At 35.1% G+C, this 20,617-nt stretch overlaps 2 protein-coding genes and 1 non-coding gene across 3 annotated transcripts in view; 2 read left to right on the top strand and 1 right to left on the bottom strand.

Moving 5' to 3' along the window:
* Positions 1–4,005, bottom strand: part of efcab11 (EF-hand calcium binding domain 11) — a 79,156-nt gene extending 75,151 nt beyond the window's left edge. The window contains exons 1-2 of the mRNA XM_073827624.1: positions 3,874–4,005; positions 1,473–1,568 (exon numbers count right to left, since the gene is read on the bottom strand). Coding sequence (XP_073683725.1) covers positions 1,473–1,568; positions 3,874–3,951 — 174 coding nt within the window. The 5' untranslated portion in view covers positions 3,952–4,005. The remainder of the gene's footprint in view (positions 1–1,472; positions 1,569–3,873) is intronic.
* On the top strand, positions 3,446–3,518 carry trnak-uuu (transfer RNA lysine (anticodon UUU)). The gene has a single exon. It is a non-coding gene; the product is annotated as a tRNA-Lys (tRNA).
* A 796-nt stretch (positions 4,006–4,801) lies between the features above and the next one.
* The window catches only part of tdp1 (tyrosyl-DNA phosphodiesterase 1), a 41,986-nt gene continuing 26,170 nt past the window's right edge, over positions 4,802–20,617 (top strand). Inside the window, exons 1-10 of the mRNA XM_073826957.1 lie at positions 4,802–4,995; positions 5,236–5,837; positions 6,790–6,833; positions 6,932–6,987; positions 7,104–7,200; positions 7,401–7,435; positions 9,794–9,886; positions 14,294–14,464; positions 16,156–16,234; positions 16,878–17,063. Coding sequence (XP_073683058.1) covers positions 5,246–5,837; positions 6,790–6,833; positions 6,932–6,987; positions 7,104–7,200; positions 7,401–7,435; positions 9,794–9,886; positions 14,294–14,464; positions 16,156–16,234; positions 16,878–17,063 — 1,353 coding nt within the window. The 5' untranslated portion in view covers positions 4,802–4,995; positions 5,236–5,245. The remainder of the gene's footprint in view (positions 4,996–5,235; positions 5,838–6,789; positions 6,834–6,931; positions 6,988–7,103; positions 7,201–7,400; positions 7,436–9,793; positions 9,887–14,293; positions 14,465–16,155; positions 16,235–16,877; positions 17,064–20,617) is intronic.

The raw sequence follows: 20,617 nt of genomic DNA, 5'->3' as shown, positions 1-20,617 counted from the left end.
CTGTGTCTTTTGCAGCTTTTTGTACATAATGTAGTGTTATAGTCATGAGATGCTAGTTAAATTTTTCAAAAAAGTTTCATCTGCAGATATGGCCTTGTTGGGGATCTGTGCCTTTTGTGCGTACAGTACAGACATCTGACTGCTAAGTAGGGGTTGTGTTTTTCAGCAATAGTGTGCACCCATAATTTACAGAGAAAAGAAGGTCAGGGAAAAATCTACATATTAGTTCTTTGTGCATTTTTTTCTTTTTTCTACTTGGTACTTTGCACTTTTTGTTAGAAAATGTTTATTTACTATTTATATTTAAGATTTTTAAGGTATATAATATTTTGATAGTTATAATTTCCATGATCTAAATATTCTTAAGAATTAAAAGTCTGGCGTCATTTGAAAGTGTGTAGGCCTTCTTGCATTATTATGCTGTTATATTATGATTATATGGCAATAAATGGTCTTAATATGACAATAATATTGCTTGTCGCAATTATTTCTAGGGCAATACACAACAAAAATTTGTTATTGTGACAGGCCTACTAACGAAATACAAAAACATTAAGCAAAACTCTTAATAGCTTTTTTTTTTTTATCAATGTCCCATCAATGTTACACTGTAGATAAATAAATACATAAAACTGAAATATATGCTCCTATATATAAGTATTCTAACCATGTTTTCATTCAGTAAAATTGTTTACCTGACTGTGGCCTTTCTTCCAGTAAAATGGATCAACTGACAGGTTTTTGTAATCGAAAAAGGCAGCAAATGCGTTGCGCTTGCGCAATGCACACATTTGTAAATGTTTCTGGTACATTTTGCTTTGTAACTTTGTTCTATTCATTATTCGTTTACTGTCATATTAAAGTAACTCACGTTTCGTTGCAGCCAAAAAACTCTCACTATCAGCTCACTCATTACGTTCGGACAAGTTTACTTGTAGCATCAGCTCACTTACAAATTGATGTCGTCTGAAGGAGATGGTAAGCTTTGGCGATTTCAAAACGGCATTTTTGCGCACACTTGAATTGTACTGCGAAAAGAGACTCGAATGGTCGTTCCAAACCGAAGTTATCATCTGAATCCCCTCAGGAAAGCCTATTTTACAATTACGAGGTATTAATGAAGAGTACACGCACTGGTTACTTCGAGGGAAAACTGTAACTTTACCCTTTTTAATCATGTGATGTGATCTTGGGTGTGGCGTCCTCGCGAATCGCGAATCATGAATCATTTTGGAAACTGGGGATTGATTTCAGTCGAATCATTAGAACCTGTTGTGTGATTTGGTTTAAGTTCAACCAATTTATTGCGAAGATCCGAAATTTCCGAATCTAAAGAATGATTCGTTCAGGGAATCGAATATCGCTAGTGAACATCCCAGAACAGAATTTTTGAATTTCAGAACCCAGCGGGTCTTAAAGAGACAGTAAAATATATATTTGGTAATATAAAGCAAGTGATTCTGATTCAGTACCTTTGATGGCTTGTATCCAAAAAGCATGACAACCGCTATCTTAAGATCTTCTCTGGACAAGAAACCTTTCTTACCCACATCACACTGATGGAAAACCTAAAGAACAAAGACATGGATATTACATTCAGAGTTGATCTGCAATCTTTATTAAAAAGTATAACCCCAGCTGTGGCAAAATTAGAAGAAACATAAGTTTCATATGAAACAGGAGAGGAATCGGACCGAATGTTTATAGGACTAAAAAAAAAGAATCTGTGTTTAACACTGAATGCAGATGAAAAAAAAATCTGTGACTAGAGGTTGCTTGTTCAGTGTGTGAGAATATGGCTGCCATTCATGCACATTACTGTGAGAATGGTGGGGTTAAGGAGGTGTTGAAATGCTGTGGTGAAATAGACCAGTCAAATCATTGGTACTGTAAAGCAGATTCATTTATTTTTTAAAAAGGCTTTAATGTTACCCAAATTCATTTTGATGATGTTGAACCTCTCTCTCCTAACATTCTAGAAACAATTTTAGTCTGATCTGAACAGTTACAAATATACAGCATAGTCATCAAATCTGACAAGGCACTATTAGAGGTTACCGAAATGCTTTCTATTTCACAGAAAATGCCTTTACTGTTACCCAGATTCACCCTGGTGATGTCTAAATTTGTCTCTTATTTATTTTAAAATTAATTTTGTTCTAATATGAACAACTACAGACATAGAGCACAGTCATCAAATCTAACAAGGCAGCATAACAACTTACCAAAATCTGTTACCCTAAACTATTTTACACAAAATGGCTTTAATGTTAAATTCGTTCGATTTTTAACCTCCTCTATTTAAAAAACCTAGAAAACATATTGCTCTAATTTGAACAAAAAGATACAGCAGGGTGACAGAGTTCGGCAGGGCACCATAACAGGTTACCAAAATCTGTTACCCCTCTCTCTCTTTTACACAGGAACGTTTTAATTTTTTTACAAAGCCCCCTGGTGATGTCTGAACTTCTCTTTCCTGTATTGTACTTTTCTGCTTTTTCCTGTGATGAGAACGACAGCAGGAACACTAAATCTGACAAAGCAGCATAACGGGTTACTGAGATCTGTTACCCCCCTCTAAATTAATTTTGGTCATGTCTAACGTTCTCAACATCGTAGAATATTGCTCTAATGTAGAAAAACTAAATGGAAAGTGCACATACACAGAAATTAATTTTATTCCATCTTAAGATCTAAAATACTACATTCACCTACCTGCTAATAGTTATAAAGTGCACCAAACAGCTCACAATAACACAAAATGCTCAATATGAATTTAGTACAATATTAAAATGAAAGGTTAAAGTTTCAAAGGATCACTGCTTTGCATTCAAATACAGTGTAAATAAAGACAAGCAGACAAAAACAAAATGTTTGAAATAAATGAGAATTTGGTGAACATTGGAGACGTTTTTATTTATATTTGTATGTATTTTATTTAACATAATTTCCAAAGCAGCTGACAAACAGTAAACAAACAAACTAAAATGTAAATTATATATCATGTAGCCTACATAATATGAATTAACAGTTTAAATTCAGTGGCATCAGGATGGACTAGATCGTTTCGTTAATGGTTCAGTTAACAATCAAAAAAGTAAAACGCAAACATGTTTTACAGCACCGCTCATTCGGCGCGTCCGTTTCCTCAAGGAACTTCAGCCTGCTCCCTGTCGCGTTCACAAATCGCGATAACGTGCACGAGCGCCATGCGCGTTCTCGCACAAACATATAATGAACAGCGACCTCTAGTCATGGATTTCTCTAGTAGGTCGCTCGGTAGGTTGCCGATTTCGGCACAACACTTTTTATGTCCAGACAATATTATGCAGATTACTTCTTTGCAAAGAATGTTGATGATTCATGAGGTTGTTATTTACAATAAACAACACATGATACATTGCAGTTAGTGATTTAGCTGCCCTTCTCCAAAGTATCTCTCAGAGCCCGGATAGCTCAGTCGGTAGAGCATCAGACTTTTAATCTGAGGGTCCAGGGTTCAAGTCCCTGTTCGGGCGGTATATTTTTCCGCTTTGTAGGTAGAGAAACGTTTATACTCGTTTGCTTCTGTAATGTTTAAAAGTCTCATATTTACTTTTCTTTTCACATCTAACGTATTAGCTAAATGCCACAATACCAAGCTATTTAAATAACGCAGTCTAGATCCATCCAAATCTCGTTCACTTGCACAGAAGAACAAGTGTGATGTTCTGTCGTATTTGAACTACTTACATTGAGCACAATATTGTCATACTGTAAATACCGTATATGTCAATTTAGGATCCACACCAGAATCTGTTTGAAGCAAAGCTGTTTCACAAGCGTCCTGACATCGTTCAACAATATTAACAGAAACATTAATTCAGATCTTACCAACTCAATTGTGTTCCTTTCGGCATTGCTTATTTCTCTTTCACTCCTAAAGCTTCTTCCAGTTGTGAATATTTGCATTCTGATAACCTAGATATAAAAATCTGAAGGCTGCTAGAAAGTTGTAGATGTTTGCATAGAAACCGTATGGATGTGAGGGATTGGTTGTCTCTGCAGAGTAGTTCAGTTTAAGCCCGCAGTACCAGAGACGCTGACTGGTTAGAAACGTTAATTTTCAAAATAAAAGTCTAGTGTAAAAAGGTATTCATTGCAAGTATGAACATAACATGACATGTTAACGTAACATGAACATATTTCACCCCAAAAGCAAATTCATGTGTGAGGAAAAATAGTATTCTGCTTAAAGAAAAGGCATGTTTTAGGACAATTAAAGATGCATTTTGACATTATTTTCATGACAATTTAGCACCACCGTCCTCTTTACTGTAATGCATAAGATACAAACACAGTATACACTATTATTCCATATTTAACATTTTTTTGATGATAATTATTTTATCTATTATTATTTAATGAATTTTGCTTGTCATTTCTTTTAAAATAGCTAAATAAAACTATGTAATGACATGTGAATTCACCTGTCTGTAAATATTAAATTTATATAACTTCACGATCAATCAAAAGTTTTTGGACAGTAAGATTTTGAATGTTTTTTAAAGAAATCTCTTCTGCTCACCAAGCCTGCATTTACTATTTATGGTAAATATTTATAATAATATGTATATTTCAGCCACATACGTTTTTGTTGGTGAAAACTATACATATGAAGTCGAAATTATGACATAAATCAAAATGAATAAATTAAAGTCGAAAATTATATATTTGTTTAATGTTGAGAATTAGCGACTTTTATTTTGAAGAGTGTTGTGGCGTATCTCCGCAGTTGCTACATGTTGAATTTACAGAGAGAGCGAGTGCATGCCGAATCAAAACACAACGAACTGTTGTAGTGCTGTTATGATATGAGTTTCACATGGACAAGGGTCTAGCAGTTTTTTAGCTGTATTTATGCAGCAGTTATCTGCATATCACCTTGTAGCCGGAACAGTTTTACAATTATCTTTCTGTAGCCTGTAACGTTACATTTCATCTTCCCGCCTCCTTGTAAGTCTACGTTTATTTACGTTGAACCCCACTGGTGTTCTTATGCAGACAGTCTAGTAAAGCTCTACGATGTATCATGTGCTTATGTAAGCATTTGTCTCTAGTACAAACTCCCTCTATCTACTTGACTGTTCAAAATACCATTTCAGACACTGTTGTATACATTATATAGTATGAAAGTTTACAGTATAGTTTACTGTGTGGAGTTATAAAAAAATAAAATAATACTGTGATCCACAGCTGAACAAAAATGTCCCAGGACAGTCAACATGGCAAGTGGACCATATCAGATAGTGAAGACGATGACAACATTATTCCTCCGACACCTCAGAAGGATTTAAACAAACCAAGCATTAAACCTGATTTAGAAAGAAAACCTGATAAGATCGCCACTTTCTTCAAGCAAGAGCCTAAGCTGAGTCCAAAACGCAATGAGGACTTGCATCCTGTGAAAGAACCGTCCGCTCCCTTAATGGGATCTGAAGCCAGGAAAGCTGCACATGTGAATCAAGCCAAGCCTGTAAAATATGAAAGCAATCCTTCACCCTCTGTAAAGAGAAAGAGAGAAACAGAGGAGGCAGGCTGGAACCTCTCAAGCAGTGATGATGAAGCTCCACCACCTGCCCCAAAAAATGAGCCCAAGAAGTCTAACGTAAGTCCTAAGAAGAAAAAGACTGAAGACAAGCGTCCTCCGAGTCCTCATGGCACTAATTATTATAAAGAAGAGCCAGCTGATTTCTTTGAGACCAATTTGTTGTCTATGAATGACATGTATCGTTTTTACTTAAACAAAGTCACTGGGATACCAAAAAAGTTCAACACTGGAGCGCTGCATATCAAAGGTATATAAAGAGTTTGTCTACTTAAGTTCTGATACATAATATTTGCAGTTGGAGTCAAAAGTTTACACAAGAAAACTTATACCAAAATGTTAATTATTTTACCAAAATATGAGGGATCATGCAAAATTTAGTACTGATCTGAATAAGATATTTCACAGATTTCATATTTCAAGTCCTTCAGGTCCCATAGATTCTTTGGTTTTTAAGCATTTTTGTGTATTTGAAGCCTTTCCAACAATGACTGTATGAGATACATCTTTTCACACTGAGGACAACTGAGGGACTCATATGAAACTATTGCAGAAAGTTGAAACACTCACTGATGCTTCAGAAGGAAACATGATGCACCCTGATATTCAAATTCAAAATGTTTTCACCCCCTGGCTCTTAATGCATCCTTTTTCCTTCTGTAATAGTTGCATGTGAGTCCCTCAGTTGTCCTCAGTGTGAAAAGATGGATCTCAAAAATTATACAGTCATTGTTGGAAAGGGTTCAAATGCACAAAAAATCAGAAAAACCAAAGATTCTGTGGGACCTGAGAACTTTTCTGAAGAACAGCAGGCAGTTTAACTGTTCAGGACAAACAAGGGACTCATGAACAACTATAACTAAACAAAAAAAACAGCTGTGGATCATTCAGATAACAACACAGTATTAAGAATCAAGGGGATGTAAACTTTTGAACAGGGTCATTTTTCAACTATTATTATAAATTCAACTATTATTTTCTCTTGTGGACTATATGTAAACATCTTTTATGTGCAATATATTTTCCAGGTAAGTACTAAATTAAAAAATGACATGCATTTTGTATGATCCCTCTTATTTTGGTAAAATAATTAATATTTTGCATTCTGCAGGGTGTATGTAAACTTTTTTTAAACTTTAGACTTCAACTGTATTTCTAATCATCTTCTAATAATCTGTTTTCCTCTTCTGTCCTATTATCAGAGATACTTTCTCCCATGTTTGGAACGCTAAAAGAGTCTGTGCAGGTATTGTGTTAATAAATTAAGTTGCAACTAAGTAGTCTACTGCCATCCATACAAAATATAATGTTTTTATCCTGATCAACATGTTTCTTCTTTTGTAGTTTAATTACTGTTTTGACATTCCATGGATGGTGGAGCAGTATCCACCTGAATTCAGGTAGGATGCAATCCTTTATACTATGAATTTAATGTGGAATTGCACACTGTAAGAGCTACACAAAACACTGAATACATGCCAGTGAGTATTTATGCTGTTTGTTTTGTTGTTTTTAGGGACAAACCAGTCATACTCGTTCATGGAGAAAAAAGAGAGTCCAAGGCTCGGTTAATCGAGCAAGCCAAACCATATCCAAATATACGTTTCTGCCAGGTTGTGTAATTTTTGCAATAACCTACTTTTTCCACTAGAGGGAAGCATTAAACTTAATGGTAGTCTGAGGTTCTCTAAGAAATTGTTTCTCAGTAAATGTGTATGTTTGAAAGATACTTAAAAAACAAACGTAACTATTATGTTTAAAAAGAAATATAAATGTTTCTTGTTGTATTGAACTCTCTCTTGATTTTTGACAGGCCAAATTAGACATTGCATTTGGCACACATCATACGTGAGTGTTTTATTTTTTCTCTACATAATTTTATTGAGAATAAGACTTAAAGGGCTAGTTCACCCAGAAATGAAAATTCTGTCATTATTTACTCACCCATGTCTTTCCATAACTGTAAGACCGTCATTCATCTTTGGAACACAAATCAAGATCTTTTTCTGATGAAATCCGAGAGCTTTCTGACTATGCATAGACAGCAACGCAACTACTGCGTTCAAGGCCCAGAAAGGTAGTAAGGATTTTGTTTGAAATAGTCCATGTGACATTAGTAATTTAACCGTAATGCTATGAAGCTATGAGAATACTTTTTGTGCACAAAGAAAACAAAAATATCAACTTTATTTTTTCTCTTCCACGTGAATCGACATGAGAGTTTTACAGCATAAGGGTGAGCAATTAATTAAATAATTTTAGGGGTTTCTAGTAAAAAATCATGTAGACAAACAGGTGCAAAACAGGTGCATTGAGCCAAAAAACTAGCACTTAGCCATGTGACCATGTGATAAGCTTTCTCAGTAGAATAAGTCATACCGAAAAGTTCAGTGACTTTTAATGTGTCACTGTCATAGGATGCCACCAATTAAATGTTTAGAGCTGTACTGGCCTCCACAAAAAGCCCAGACCTGAGCCATTGAACTCCTTTGGAATAAACTGAAATGCCAGCTATAAGCCACATCCCATCAGTACAATCACAGAATATGGATAAAGCAATTTGCTCAGTCAAGAGAACATCTGACATGTACAAGAAAACCTTCCCAGATAAGTGAGAATTTCCCAACATGTTAATGCTCATGGTTATAAAATAAAATCTGCAAAATTATACATAATATATGCAGTTGTTGAAGTCAAAAGCTTACACACACATTGCAGAATCTGCAAAATGTTAATTATTTTACCAAAATGTGAGGTATCATACAAAATGCGTGTTATTTTTTTAAATTTTTTTAGTACTGGCCTGAATAAGATATTTCACAGAAAAGTCCTTCAGGTCCCACAGATTCTTTGGTTTTTGTGTATTTTTATGAACCCTTTCCAACAATGACTGTATGATTTTGAGATCCATCTTTTCACACTGAAGGACTCATATTCAACTATTAAAGAAGGTTCAAATGCTCACTGATGCTCCAATAGGAAAAATGATGCATTAAGTGCTGGGGAGTGAAAACATTTTGAATTGGAGGATCAGGGTAAATTTAACTTACTTTATCTTCTGGAAAATATAAAACATATAAGTATCTTTTGTACTATCACTAAACAAAAAAAAAAAACATAGCTGTTGATCATTCAGGTAACAACACAGTTGTTTATGAAAACTTTTGAATGGGGTCATTTTTATAAATGCAACTATTATTTTCTCTTGTGCACTATATGTAAACGTCTTTTATGTGAAATATCTTTTTCAGGTCAGTACTAAATGAACAATAGCATGCATTTTGTATGATCTCGCTTATTCTGGTAAAATAATTAACATTTTGCAGATTCTGAAAGGGGGATGTAAACTTTTGACCTCAACTGTATGGCGTGGTATAAGTAGTGGCTCGGTTTTTAAGTAACAATGCAACAGTACTCGTGTTGTAGCTCACTTATATAACTTCATTAGTATCTTGATCAGGATTTAGGTTTTATAAGCAGTCAGTAGCATAATGCATAGGGAATGCAGCACTCCTCGAGTTACTCAAGTATTAACGTCCTCACAGTTCGTGCCGACGTGCAGATTATCAGCTGAGCATCTGTTGTGATGAGTTGAAATTAGATGTTAAACAGGCGCAGTATTGCATTTTAATGTGATGTATTCCTAGAGTACTGTTTTCTCTCACAAGAATCTTTCATGTTTTATTCAACAGCGAAAGACATAACAGGATTGAACATTTTTGACTCCTGAGGAGCGAGTTAAATGGCTTGTCTTATTTCATATGAATTCAACAAAAAAAAGGAAGCAAAAGAACAAAAAGATTGGCAGTATAATCCTTCTCGAACACCTTTGTCAAGTCTCTGTGTGCTAATTTGCCTTTAAATGAGTTCTAAACGTCCTCTCTGAAGAACACAGAGAGCTATTTTCTTATTTTATTAAGTGAAATAATACGTTTTCAGACAAAGAACAGCATAGAATTGATTTTGCATTCCAATACGTGGGGTTCTTGTTATAATTAATACAACACAAAAGCTGAAGCGTAATAAATGTCATACAAAAACGCAAAAGGCATGGTAAAATCGATGTTATTGTGCAGGGAGGTAATATTGAGTCTTTGGTAAATGTGCCATAGGGTTTAATGGTAGTGTTTTGATGGGCATAAATGAAAGAAAAAGATTGTCATTATGTAAGATCAGTCATATTAAAATCATAGTTTCCTTTTGCAGGAAAATGATGCTGCTTTGGTACGAGGAGGGATTCAGAGTCATCATTCTTACCTCAAACCTCATCCGAGCCGATTGGTACCAGAAGACACAGGGGTAAGATGGTCCACTGTGGAAGGGGAGAGGCTAATGCACACTCACACAGATTTAGCAGCGCTCGTGTGAATGAATGGTCAGAATGGAAAAGTTATAGCTGAGTCAGTTTAGAAACAAGCTGTTTATGTTGTGCTCTCTTCTGTAGTTGCTCATTTTCTGAATACACCAACATTTGTTTCATATCTGAAGTGAAAGTCGTGCGTTCGCGAGTCCTAATGACACATTTGTCTGTTGCTATGACAACACACTGAGCAGACACTTAGAGTAAATTGAAATTAAGCTGATGTATCCTAAATAGGAGCATTGAGCTCTGCAAATCCGAATAAACCAATCATGTTGTTATAGACTCCTCTCTCTCTGACCTGAAATGGTCTGTTTAAATTAGCTACATGGACTAATTGCTTAAATGAAGCAGCGTTTTATGAAAGCTGTCCATTAATAAAGATATTCTCCATGGTGTCGTATTCATACCGGCAGAAGCTGGCAGGCAGGTCAGAGCGATGGCCAATGAATTAGCAATTGCGTTCGGTTATTAGGTTCGATTTTATTAGCGGTGTATCATGTACAGAATACCATTAAGGAGACAAAAGCTCCAGAGTCATAAGGTTAGACTGACAGTTAGGTTATCACCCACACTAAGCTGTGGATTAGTGAGAAGAAAATTAAATCTGTAAATTAAGCAATTAATATTTAAACCCTCTGCCATACATATATTCAGACAATCTGACACTGTACAGTATATTGGCACATTCACTCAACCTGTAGTGCAAGATCAGTGTCAGCTCACTCGAGGCTTAAGTGCTGTTGGCACTATGGCCTGGTGCTTGTTATATTGTACTGTCATGTCGTTCCAAACCCGTAAGTTCTTTGTTCATATTTCAGACACAAATTTCAGACACGCTTTCTGACCCTCCATAGACAGCAACTGACACATTCAAGGCCCAGAAAGGTAGTAAGGACATTGTTAAAATAGTCCATGTGACATCAGTGATTCAACTGTAATTTTACGAAGCTATGAGAATATGTTTTGTGTGCAAGGAAAACAAAAATAACAACTTGATTTAACAATTTCTTCTCTTCCGTGTCAGTCTTCCAAGTCAGTCATGCATGTGTCATGCAGTGTTAATTTTGACAGCAAGTTTTGATTTAGTCTTAGTTATAGTCTTTTGATTAAAAATGCCATTTAGTTTTAGTCATACACTATATTGCCAAAAGTATTGGGACACCCACTTCTACTGAACAGATATGACTACTACAAATCTTAATGTTTAAGGATATAATGTTATTCTCTGACCTTGAGCCAAAAACTCATCACCAAACACCAATGACTTGTACATACACTATATGGACAAGAGTATTGGGACACCCCTTCTTAAGAACAGAAAAAGGCACTTCCAAAACTGGCAACAAAGATGGAAACATAAATCATGTATTTAAAATGACTGTACCTACATGTACAAGTCATTGGTGTTTGGTGATGACTTTTTGGCTCAAGGTTTGCATTTAAAGTCACACCAGAGGTGTTCAGTTGGGATTAGGACTTGGCTTTCTGCAGACCAGTCAAGTTCTTCCACACTGACTGAATCAATCATTTATTTTTAAAGATAAAATAGAAAAGTGACCAGTCCAAACTGTTGCTATAAAATTCCCCAGAATATCATTATACGTTAAAACATTAAGATTTGTACTCATGGAAATTACTGAAGTAGTCAAACCTGTTAATTAGAAGGGGGTGTCCCAATACTTTTGGCAATATAGTGTATTTTAGTCATTATAAATGATAAATTTATTAATTTGTAATTAAATTATGAATTGTTTTAGTTCTAGTCTAGTTTTAGCTATCTAAATATAATTTTAGTCAACTAAATCTACAGAAGATTTAGTCAGCTAAAATCTAATGGGCTTATTTAGTGTAAGCATTTATTAAGCATTTCTCTAAAATTACCAAACTCATTGTATAGGTTTGATATTAAGGTTTTTATCATGATAAACATCATGATAGTGTCATGATATTCAAATTAAATGAAAGACATGGTCTTCTTTCCAATAAAATTCCAATGGTTATATAGGCTAATTATTGCATTCTTGCATTCTTTATAACAATTTGTTTACTACATTCTTCATTCTTTCAATCAGACATATTTTTTTTAATATAAATAAATTAAGATTAAATATTATTTGGGCTACTAAAGTGATTCAGTCAAGAGCAGTGAGTAATTTTCTGTCTTTTTTTGTTGCTTGGTTAACATCAATACCACAGACAATAGCAACTAAATTAGGCTGCTGTCCCTTTAAAACCGAATGCGCGGATGCAATGTGCTGATACATGTCCAATATTTTCACAACTGTTTACATTCACCTAACACATAACCTAGTCAAAACTCGTCAAAAGGGACAATTCAACATAATTTTGTAGGTATTTCTCCATTCATGAGACGAGAAAGAGTACTTGTGGGCTGTGTGAGAGGCGCTGCTTCGGTGTCTGTGCTCAGAAAACCGGATCAAATTGAGTTCTCTTTTGGATCGTATGTCTGCTCTTACTCCCAGATATTGACATTTTTGAATGTTTTATGAGAAACGTATGCTAGCTTATGTCCTTCCAGATAGATCTATTGGCTATGTTACACTTCAAATGTATGCATTTAAACTCCTAACCTCGCAACATAATCGGCCCTCCCTAACATAGATTTTGTCATTCAAAAGGAGATTTTTTTTGTTTGCTATCTCGTTTTTGTCAGTGAAAAAATGTTGTTGACAAAAATTTAAAAATGAAAATTATTTGTCAACAAAATTAACACTGGTGTAATGATATTTTCGTAAATGTACGTAGAACACTGACACAGAAGAGAAAAAATTGTTGAATAAAGTCATTTTTGTTTTCTTTTCACACAAAAAGTATTCTTGTAGCATCATAACATTACGGTTAAACCACTGATGTCAAATGGACTATTTTAACATTGTCCTTACTACCTTTCTGGTCCTTGAACGTGTCAGTTGCATTGCTGTCTATGCAGGGTCAGAAAGTCTTGGACTTTATCAAAAATATCTTCATTTGTGTTCTGAAGATGTATGAAGGTCTTAAGGGTTTGGAATGACATTAGGGTGAATAATTAATAACAGATTTTTAATTTTTGGTTGAACTATCCCTTAAGTAAGAGTGCTCCTTATCAACAATAATTGATGTACCTGGTGCATATGTCTATAGAAATTCCAAATGCACTAATTTTTGTGATATTGTACTAACAATTTTCAATTTTGATTCTAGCCCTAGTTATTAACAAAAATATACATTTGCTACTTGTAGCGCTACCTAGTCTCAGGAGGATGTGTAATGAGCGAGGTTGGGACGTTGGTGGAATGGTTGCAAGGTCTGCTTTTCTCATGAAAATTGCAAAGCTTTTGAACAGCAGCAAGTTTTTCCTCTCCCACGATAGTAAGGTATAGTTCAGCTGTTTGAATTGGCTGGGTAAATGCTAGATGCAGTTGTCTGAAGGCCAGAGTATTTCGTCAATGTATGTAGAATGCACTCTCTTCTCCTCGCATTCACTTTGCCAACCTGTCTCTATCCGATTCAGACCGCAGTGAAGCACAATGAATATCATTACAGGGCTGACGTGTCTCCCCATCTAGTTCTGTCTGATCCCAGGTATCCTTTCTATATTGCAGCCCAAGCTATATTCTCATTATTATTCACACAGTCGAAGGTTCTTCCTCTCAAGTCTCTTTTGAAGGGCTTTTCTGCTGCCTTTATTGTAATGGCTCCAATCTGAATCCATATTGATTTGTTCTCCTAGAGCCTTATGGGAATATGCCATAACCAGTCTGTCAAGATGAGTCCCCACACTCCTCCAATCATGAGTTATTGGACTTCTGTAAGAGAAGTCTAGCATGTTGAAGACTTCTTCTGCATGTATGAGGGCACTTGTAAAATGCAGAAGTCTTACTACTATTAATGGGTCTCTGTTGATCTTATAAAAGTTAAAATGTTAACTAGCAATTAAGAATAGGTTCACTGGATTAATTGTATGGAGAGACATATTTTTGCATTTACTCCATTGCTTTTGTTCTCGGCAGCAATGCTCCTACTGAATCTTCAATGCTATTGCAAAAGAAATCATATTTTAAACATTTAAGTGTGAGTTTTTGGTCTGTATTGAATGTGATGCAATAAAAAGATGGAGTGATATCAAACAACATCCTTCTATTGAGTTGTTTTTGCAGGATATGCGCAAAAACAAACAAGTGCAGTCTGATTTCCAAACAAATTACTCTTATGAATCAATTATTTTTTAATGAACTTTGCTGAAATTACCATTTGTGGATCTGACAATCTTGTGTGTGATCTTTGTAACATTTAATGATTCGTGCCCTTCATTAGTAAATATGCTGCTTGTATCTCTATGACAGGATGTGGATGAGTCCTCTGTACCCCAGGTTACCGGAGGGAAGTCCGGGAACAGCGGGAGAGTCTCCAACCAACTTCAAAAGCGACCTGCTGGAATACCTGGAAGCATACCGGGCTCCCGAACTCGCTGAGTGGATTGACCGCATCAAACAGCATGATCTGTCAGAAACAAGGTGAGAATCTTAACAAGTGAAAGAGCCATTATTTAAATTAGAATGATGAAGTGATATCAGACAAGCAAAAAGCAAAGCAAACGTTTGACTGACTGCGAAAGGCATCCACAATGCTGCTTATTCTTGCAGAAACCATCCATTTTGAGACTGTCTGATTGACATGTAAATCAACCAGTTTGATTGGTTTTTTGTGCCTTTTAGTTGTGGGTTTATTTAAATGGATGACACCAGCTTAAATGTTTTTTTTGCTCTCTAGAATAAATGATGTTTTTGAAAGCTCACCAAGACAACCGTTTTCTATTTTAATATATTTTTTTAAATATAATTTTTTCCTGTGATGGCAAAGCTGAATTTTCAGCAGCCATTACTTCAGTCTTCAGTGTCATGTGATTCTTCAGAAATCATTTTAATATGCCGATTTGGTGCTTAAGAAGCTTTTCTTATTATTAGCAATTTTGAAAACAGTTGTGCTGGTTAACATTTATGTAGGAAGCAGTATACTTTTTTCAGAATTCATTCTTGAATCCTGAATGGAAGATTATTTTCTTGGGGGGGAAATCCTACTGACCGGAATGGTCGTAGGTAGTATACAAATTAAAACACAAAAAGCAGAGTCAAGTTTGTAGACTTTGTGAGCAGAATATCTGTCTATCCAAATGGAATTATTTCTCACATACACTCAGGGGCGCCGCTAAGGGGGGGAAAGTTAGGACAATTCTAAGGGCCCACGCCATTTAGGGGCCCCCAGAGATCTGCTTTTGTGTGGTGGGGGGGCCCAACCTCATATTTTGTCATAGGGACCAAAATTGCGAGCGGCGCCCCTGCATACACTGCCATTCAAAGGTTTGAAATCAGTAAGATTTTTAATGTTTTTTAAAGAAGTTTCTTATGCTTCTCAAAGCTGCATTTAAATCATTCTAATATGCTGATTGATTATCAGTGTTGAAAACTTGTGCTGCTTAATATTTTCTTGGAACCTGTGATGCTTTTTTCAGAATTCTTTAATAAATAAAAAGGTGGAAATGACAGTATTTATTTAAAATGTAAATTTTTATTCTTTCCTTTTTTTTTTAAAGAAATCAATACTTTTATTCAGCAAGGATGAGTTAAATTAATAAAAAATAGCAAAAACTTTTGATATTGTTAGAATTTTTTGTTGTTGTTGTTTTATTGTTTTATTTTTTTTGAAGGATCATGACACTGAAGACTGGAGTGATGGCTGATGAAAATTTAGTTAAATCACAGGAATAAATTATATTTTACAATATTTTAAAATATTAAATCGTTATTTTAAACTGCAATAATATTTCACATTATTACTGATTTTGTTTTTCTTTGTTTTGATTAAGTAAACACAGCTAGGATGAGCATAAGAGAATTAAAAAAAAAAAAAAAAATCTTACTGGTCCCAATGATATAATTCTGCTCATATCTAGTTTATTTGTGTTTGATTTCTAAAGAGACTTAGCAAATCTGTCAAGTTTGGTTCCACATATATGATTTGATTACTTTGACTAATTGTGCAAAATTACGCAAACAAATCTCATCTCCATCATTTATATGGTGATTAGTATTATAGATAATATTATCTTAATTAAAAAATACATAAAAAATGTATTTAAAAACAAAAACAAAAAAATATCTATTGCTTTTTAAATCACACAAATTCTTATGTATGTTTTCTTGTATAGAGTATATCTCATTGGTTCAACTCCAGGAAGATATCAAGGACCTGCCATGGAGAAGTGGGGCCATCTACGATTGAGAAAAGTAATGTTTTACTGTGATTACACAATCTTTTTGTGTGATTCAAGTTCTTTTTCCTTCAAAGGCTATAGTTCTTCTCTGCCCTAGACTTAAGAACAATTGATGTTCATGAAAAAGCACTGTACGCCTACAGGATGCCTTGGAGACGTACTCTTCATGCCTTTATTTATTGAGGGAGTTCAGATAACACAGATAACGCAGATAATGCAAAGCGAGGTGTTGGATTGGTCTTGGGAAGATTCAGCAACTGAGCCAGGAGAAATAAGTTTCTCTACTCTAAGTCACTCTGCTTTGATATGACTGACTTGCACAAAGCACTCTCTTTACACCTTCATAAGGCTTATTTAACAACAAAAATACGTCACAGACTGTTCAGAAAAGATTGCTGACAGCAGAGCAAAACAATACTAATGCACATAATAACATGCAACCGACCATATAATCATGCATACTTAGGACTGTTAGGATAAATAGGCTCATCGAGCGGTAAAAACACTTCCAGTATCTTCTGTTGTTGACGTCAAAGGCCATGTGTCCAATTTTGTTGCTTGTTAATTCATTTGTCACTTGATAAAAGCAAGCCAAATTAGACACATGCAAATATTGACGTAGTGTGACATCCACTCATTGTTTTTGTTTCTCTCAGCTGCTCAGCAAGCACACAGAGCCCGTGCAGAATGAAGAGCGATGGCACGTGGTCGGCCAGTTCTCCAGTATTGGCTCCATGGGACCTGATAAGACTAAATGGTTGGCAACTGAGTTCCAGCGCACTCTGACCACACTGGGGAAGGCAGGGAAATCATTAGCCAGTCCAGAAACACAGATGCTCCTGGTGAGTGTTTCGAACAGCCCCCGCAGAGCATGCTGAAACGGTGAAAGGATCTGCTCGTTTCGCTGCCGTACCCTCTTTGGATTGCGAACGACGTGGCCAGATGGATGCTACAATAAACACAGTTGCATATTCTCCTACCAGCTTGCTTATCTATCAGGATAAATGAGCCCTCATTTGTGTCTCCATTTTAATTAGGTTAGAATCAAGGAGGGACGGCGGAGCGCACATGTGCGTCTGCCTGTTTCTGCGTGTTCCTTTCAGTATATAATTCCTCTGAGCTATGAAATTTGAAATTTGTTGACATCCCGCGTGTTTAATTAGCAATTAGTATTCATAGCGTGTTCCCATTTGCAATACTTGAATTCCAATTTTGCAAAAAAGGAAACGAGGGCACGAGCTGTTAGAGACAATAGTTACAAGAAGAATTCAAATCCATCCTGTTATTTGCATAACAATATCTGCTCAGATGGAGGGATAGAAGATTGATTTTCGTCTGATGCAACTATTGTTAAATGTCAGTCGAAAAGGCAAGGCGCCACACGGAGAGTCTTCAGCACAGAGAAAGATGGCAGATAGTACCATCAAGCCTTAAATGGCACTGTGTCATCTCTAAAGACCGAAGGCTCTTACAATTAGCAGGCTTCAGAATGTCTTTTAAACTATTGAGGTGATTCAGTTCCGTAACTGTTAAGGAAGGGTGAAATTACTCAGAAAATCTAAATGTAGACATATAAAGAACACAAAGATACTTTTCCTTTCAGATTATATCTGTATTGTCTGAGTCATACAGTTTAGTTCTGTCTAGTTCCTTAGTTTTCTATAGGTCAGTGAGTTTAGATAGATGGATGGATGGATGGATGGATGGATGGATAGCCTACAGTTTAAAAGTTTGGGGATTGCAAGAAATTATTCTAAAGAAACATTTCTTCGTACTATCAGTTGTGCTACTTTTGTGAAAACCGCATTATGTTTTTTTCAGGGTTCTTTGATAATGGAAAGTTCAAAAGAACAGCTTTTATTTGAAATAGAATTTTTAACAATGTAAAAGTCTGTTACTTTTGATCAATAGAATCCATCCTTGAATCACTAAATAATTAATTTCCTAAAAAAAAAAAAAAAAGATTTTACTGAACCAAAACTTTTGGACAACAGTGTAAATAAATTAATACACTGCAAAAATGGCTTATCTTGCTTAGTAGTTTTGTCTTTTTTCTAGTCATAATGTCTAAAAATGCTTAAATCAAGATGCATAAGATATTTGTGACCCTGGACCACAAAACCAGTCTTAAGAACCACAGGTATATTTGTAGCAATAGACAAAAATACATTGCATGGGTCAAAATGATTGTTTTTTATGCAAAATCATTAGGATATTAGGATATCTTTACTTATATTTTTATAAGTAAAGATCATGTTTCATGAAGATATTTTGTAAATTTCTTACCATGAATATATCAAAACTTAATTTTTGATTAGTAATATGCATTGCTAAGGACTTCATTTGGACAACTTTAAAAGGTGATTTTCTCAGTATTTAGATTTTTCTTTACATCCTCAAATGTTAGATTTTCACATAGTTCTACGCCAAATATTGTCTTATCCTAACAAAGCACGTCAATGGAAAGCTTAATTATTGAGCTATTAGATGATGTATAAATCTCAATTTCAAAAAAATGACCCTTATGACTGGTTTTGTGGTCCAGGGTCACATTTAGTCTTAATTCCTGGGGGAATTTTTTTTAACCCTTATGTGTTGTTAGGGACGTTTTCGTCCACTGAGGGGTGCTGTTGAGTCTTAATTTGGCCACAACTTTTTCTCTGTTAAAGCAAATGGAATGATTTTTGGTGACTAATCTTATTTTGATACATATTTTGGGAAAATGCTTTGAAATTTTTCAAAAACTCAACAGTACACTGTGGGCAAATTTACTACCCTTTCGTTATGTTTCGTGGCTGAAAACAGCCACTACTTTAAACTGCTGTAAAAATGTATCAGATAAATATTTTTTCAAATTTTTTTGCATAAATCTATTAATCAACCTCAGTCCTGCTCAAAAATACTAAATGTTTAAAAAAAATTCAGGATTTTAACTCTTTAATTGCCAAATTCCTAAATGATGTCACTGATTTGGGAAAAAAAAAAACACAAGATTACTAATTTTAAATATAAAAGGTAATTGTGGCCTGGATTTTTTTTTACCTTTTTAACAGTCTTGGACATGTGAAAGATTAGTAAGAAGATTGGCTTTCATGCATTGTTAGTTTTGGCGCAGCATCAGATTTTCTTTTTTTCTCCCTCATTTATTGTTTGTGGCTGTTTTTGCCCCATTGACTTCCATTATAACCACATTTTTTGATTGCAAAGCCATGACACCATATAATGCTGAATTCTTGATTGTTTGTGGTTTTCCCTGTTGGGAAGGGGTCAAATTTGTAAATTGTGCTGTTGATTATCAGTTGGCCCCATTAACCCTTTAGATAGGCCTTTGCAAAAAAAAGCTTAGTTTTACATAGAGTTCTATGGAGTTTAACGGCATATCATAGTGTGCGTGTGTGTATGTGTGTCTAAGTGTGTTTGAGTGTGTGAAAGTGTGTGAAAGTGAGTGAAAGTGTGTGAAAGTGTGAGAGAGACCTTTGTGCACCTTGATACCCCTGAGAAAATCAAAATAAGCACCTCAGCTCTGAGAACAACATGGAGTAAACAAAAATAAAGAAAGTATATTTATGTATTTGTTTACCATATAGTTCTGAGAGCTGAAGTGCTTTTTTTTTATTTTCTGAGATGTATCAAGGTGCACAGAGGTCTCTCTCACACTCACAGACACTCACACACACTCTCATACACTTTCACACACTTTCACACACTCACACACGCTCACAAACACATACACACACGCACACTATGATATGCCGTTAAACTCCATAGAACTCTATGTAAAACTAAGCTTTTTTTTGCAAAGGCCTATCTAAAGGGTTAATGGGGCCAACTGATAATCAACAGTACAATTTACAAATTTGACCCCTTCCCAACAGGGAAAACCACAAACAATCAAGAATTCAGCATTATATGGTGTCATGGCTTTGCAATCAAAAAATGTGGTTATAATGGAAGTCAATGGGGCAAAAACAGCCACAAACAATAAATGAGGGAGAAAAAAAGAAAATCTGATGCTGCGCCAAAACTAACAATGCATGAAAGCCAATGTTCTTACTAATCTTTCACATGTCCAAGACTGTTAAAAAGGTAAAAAACAAACCAGGCCACAATTACCTTTTATATTGAAAATTAGTAATTTTGTGTTTTTTCTTTTCCAAAATCAGTGACATCATTTAGGAATTTGGCAATTAAAGAGTTAAAATCCTGAATTGTTTTTAAACATTTAGTATTTTTGAGCAGGACTGAGGTTGATTAATAGATTTATGCAAAAAAATTTGAAAAAAATATTTATCTGATACATTTTTACAGCAGTTTAAAGTAGTGGCTGTTTTCAGCCACGAAACATAACGAAAGGTTGTAAATTGAAACAATGCACAAGGGTTAATTTGGCTTAAAA

The sequence above is a fragment of the Garra rufa genome, chromosome 21 (assembly GCF_049309525.1).
Source record: "Garra rufa chromosome 21, GarRuf1.0, whole genome shotgun sequence".
NCBI classification, from domain to species: domain Eukaryota; kingdom Metazoa; phylum Chordata; class Actinopteri; order Cypriniformes; family Cyprinidae; genus Garra; species Garra rufa.
The sequence above is the reverse complement of the archived record's forward strand: the minus strand, read 5'-3'. Positions and strand labels throughout refer to the sequence as shown.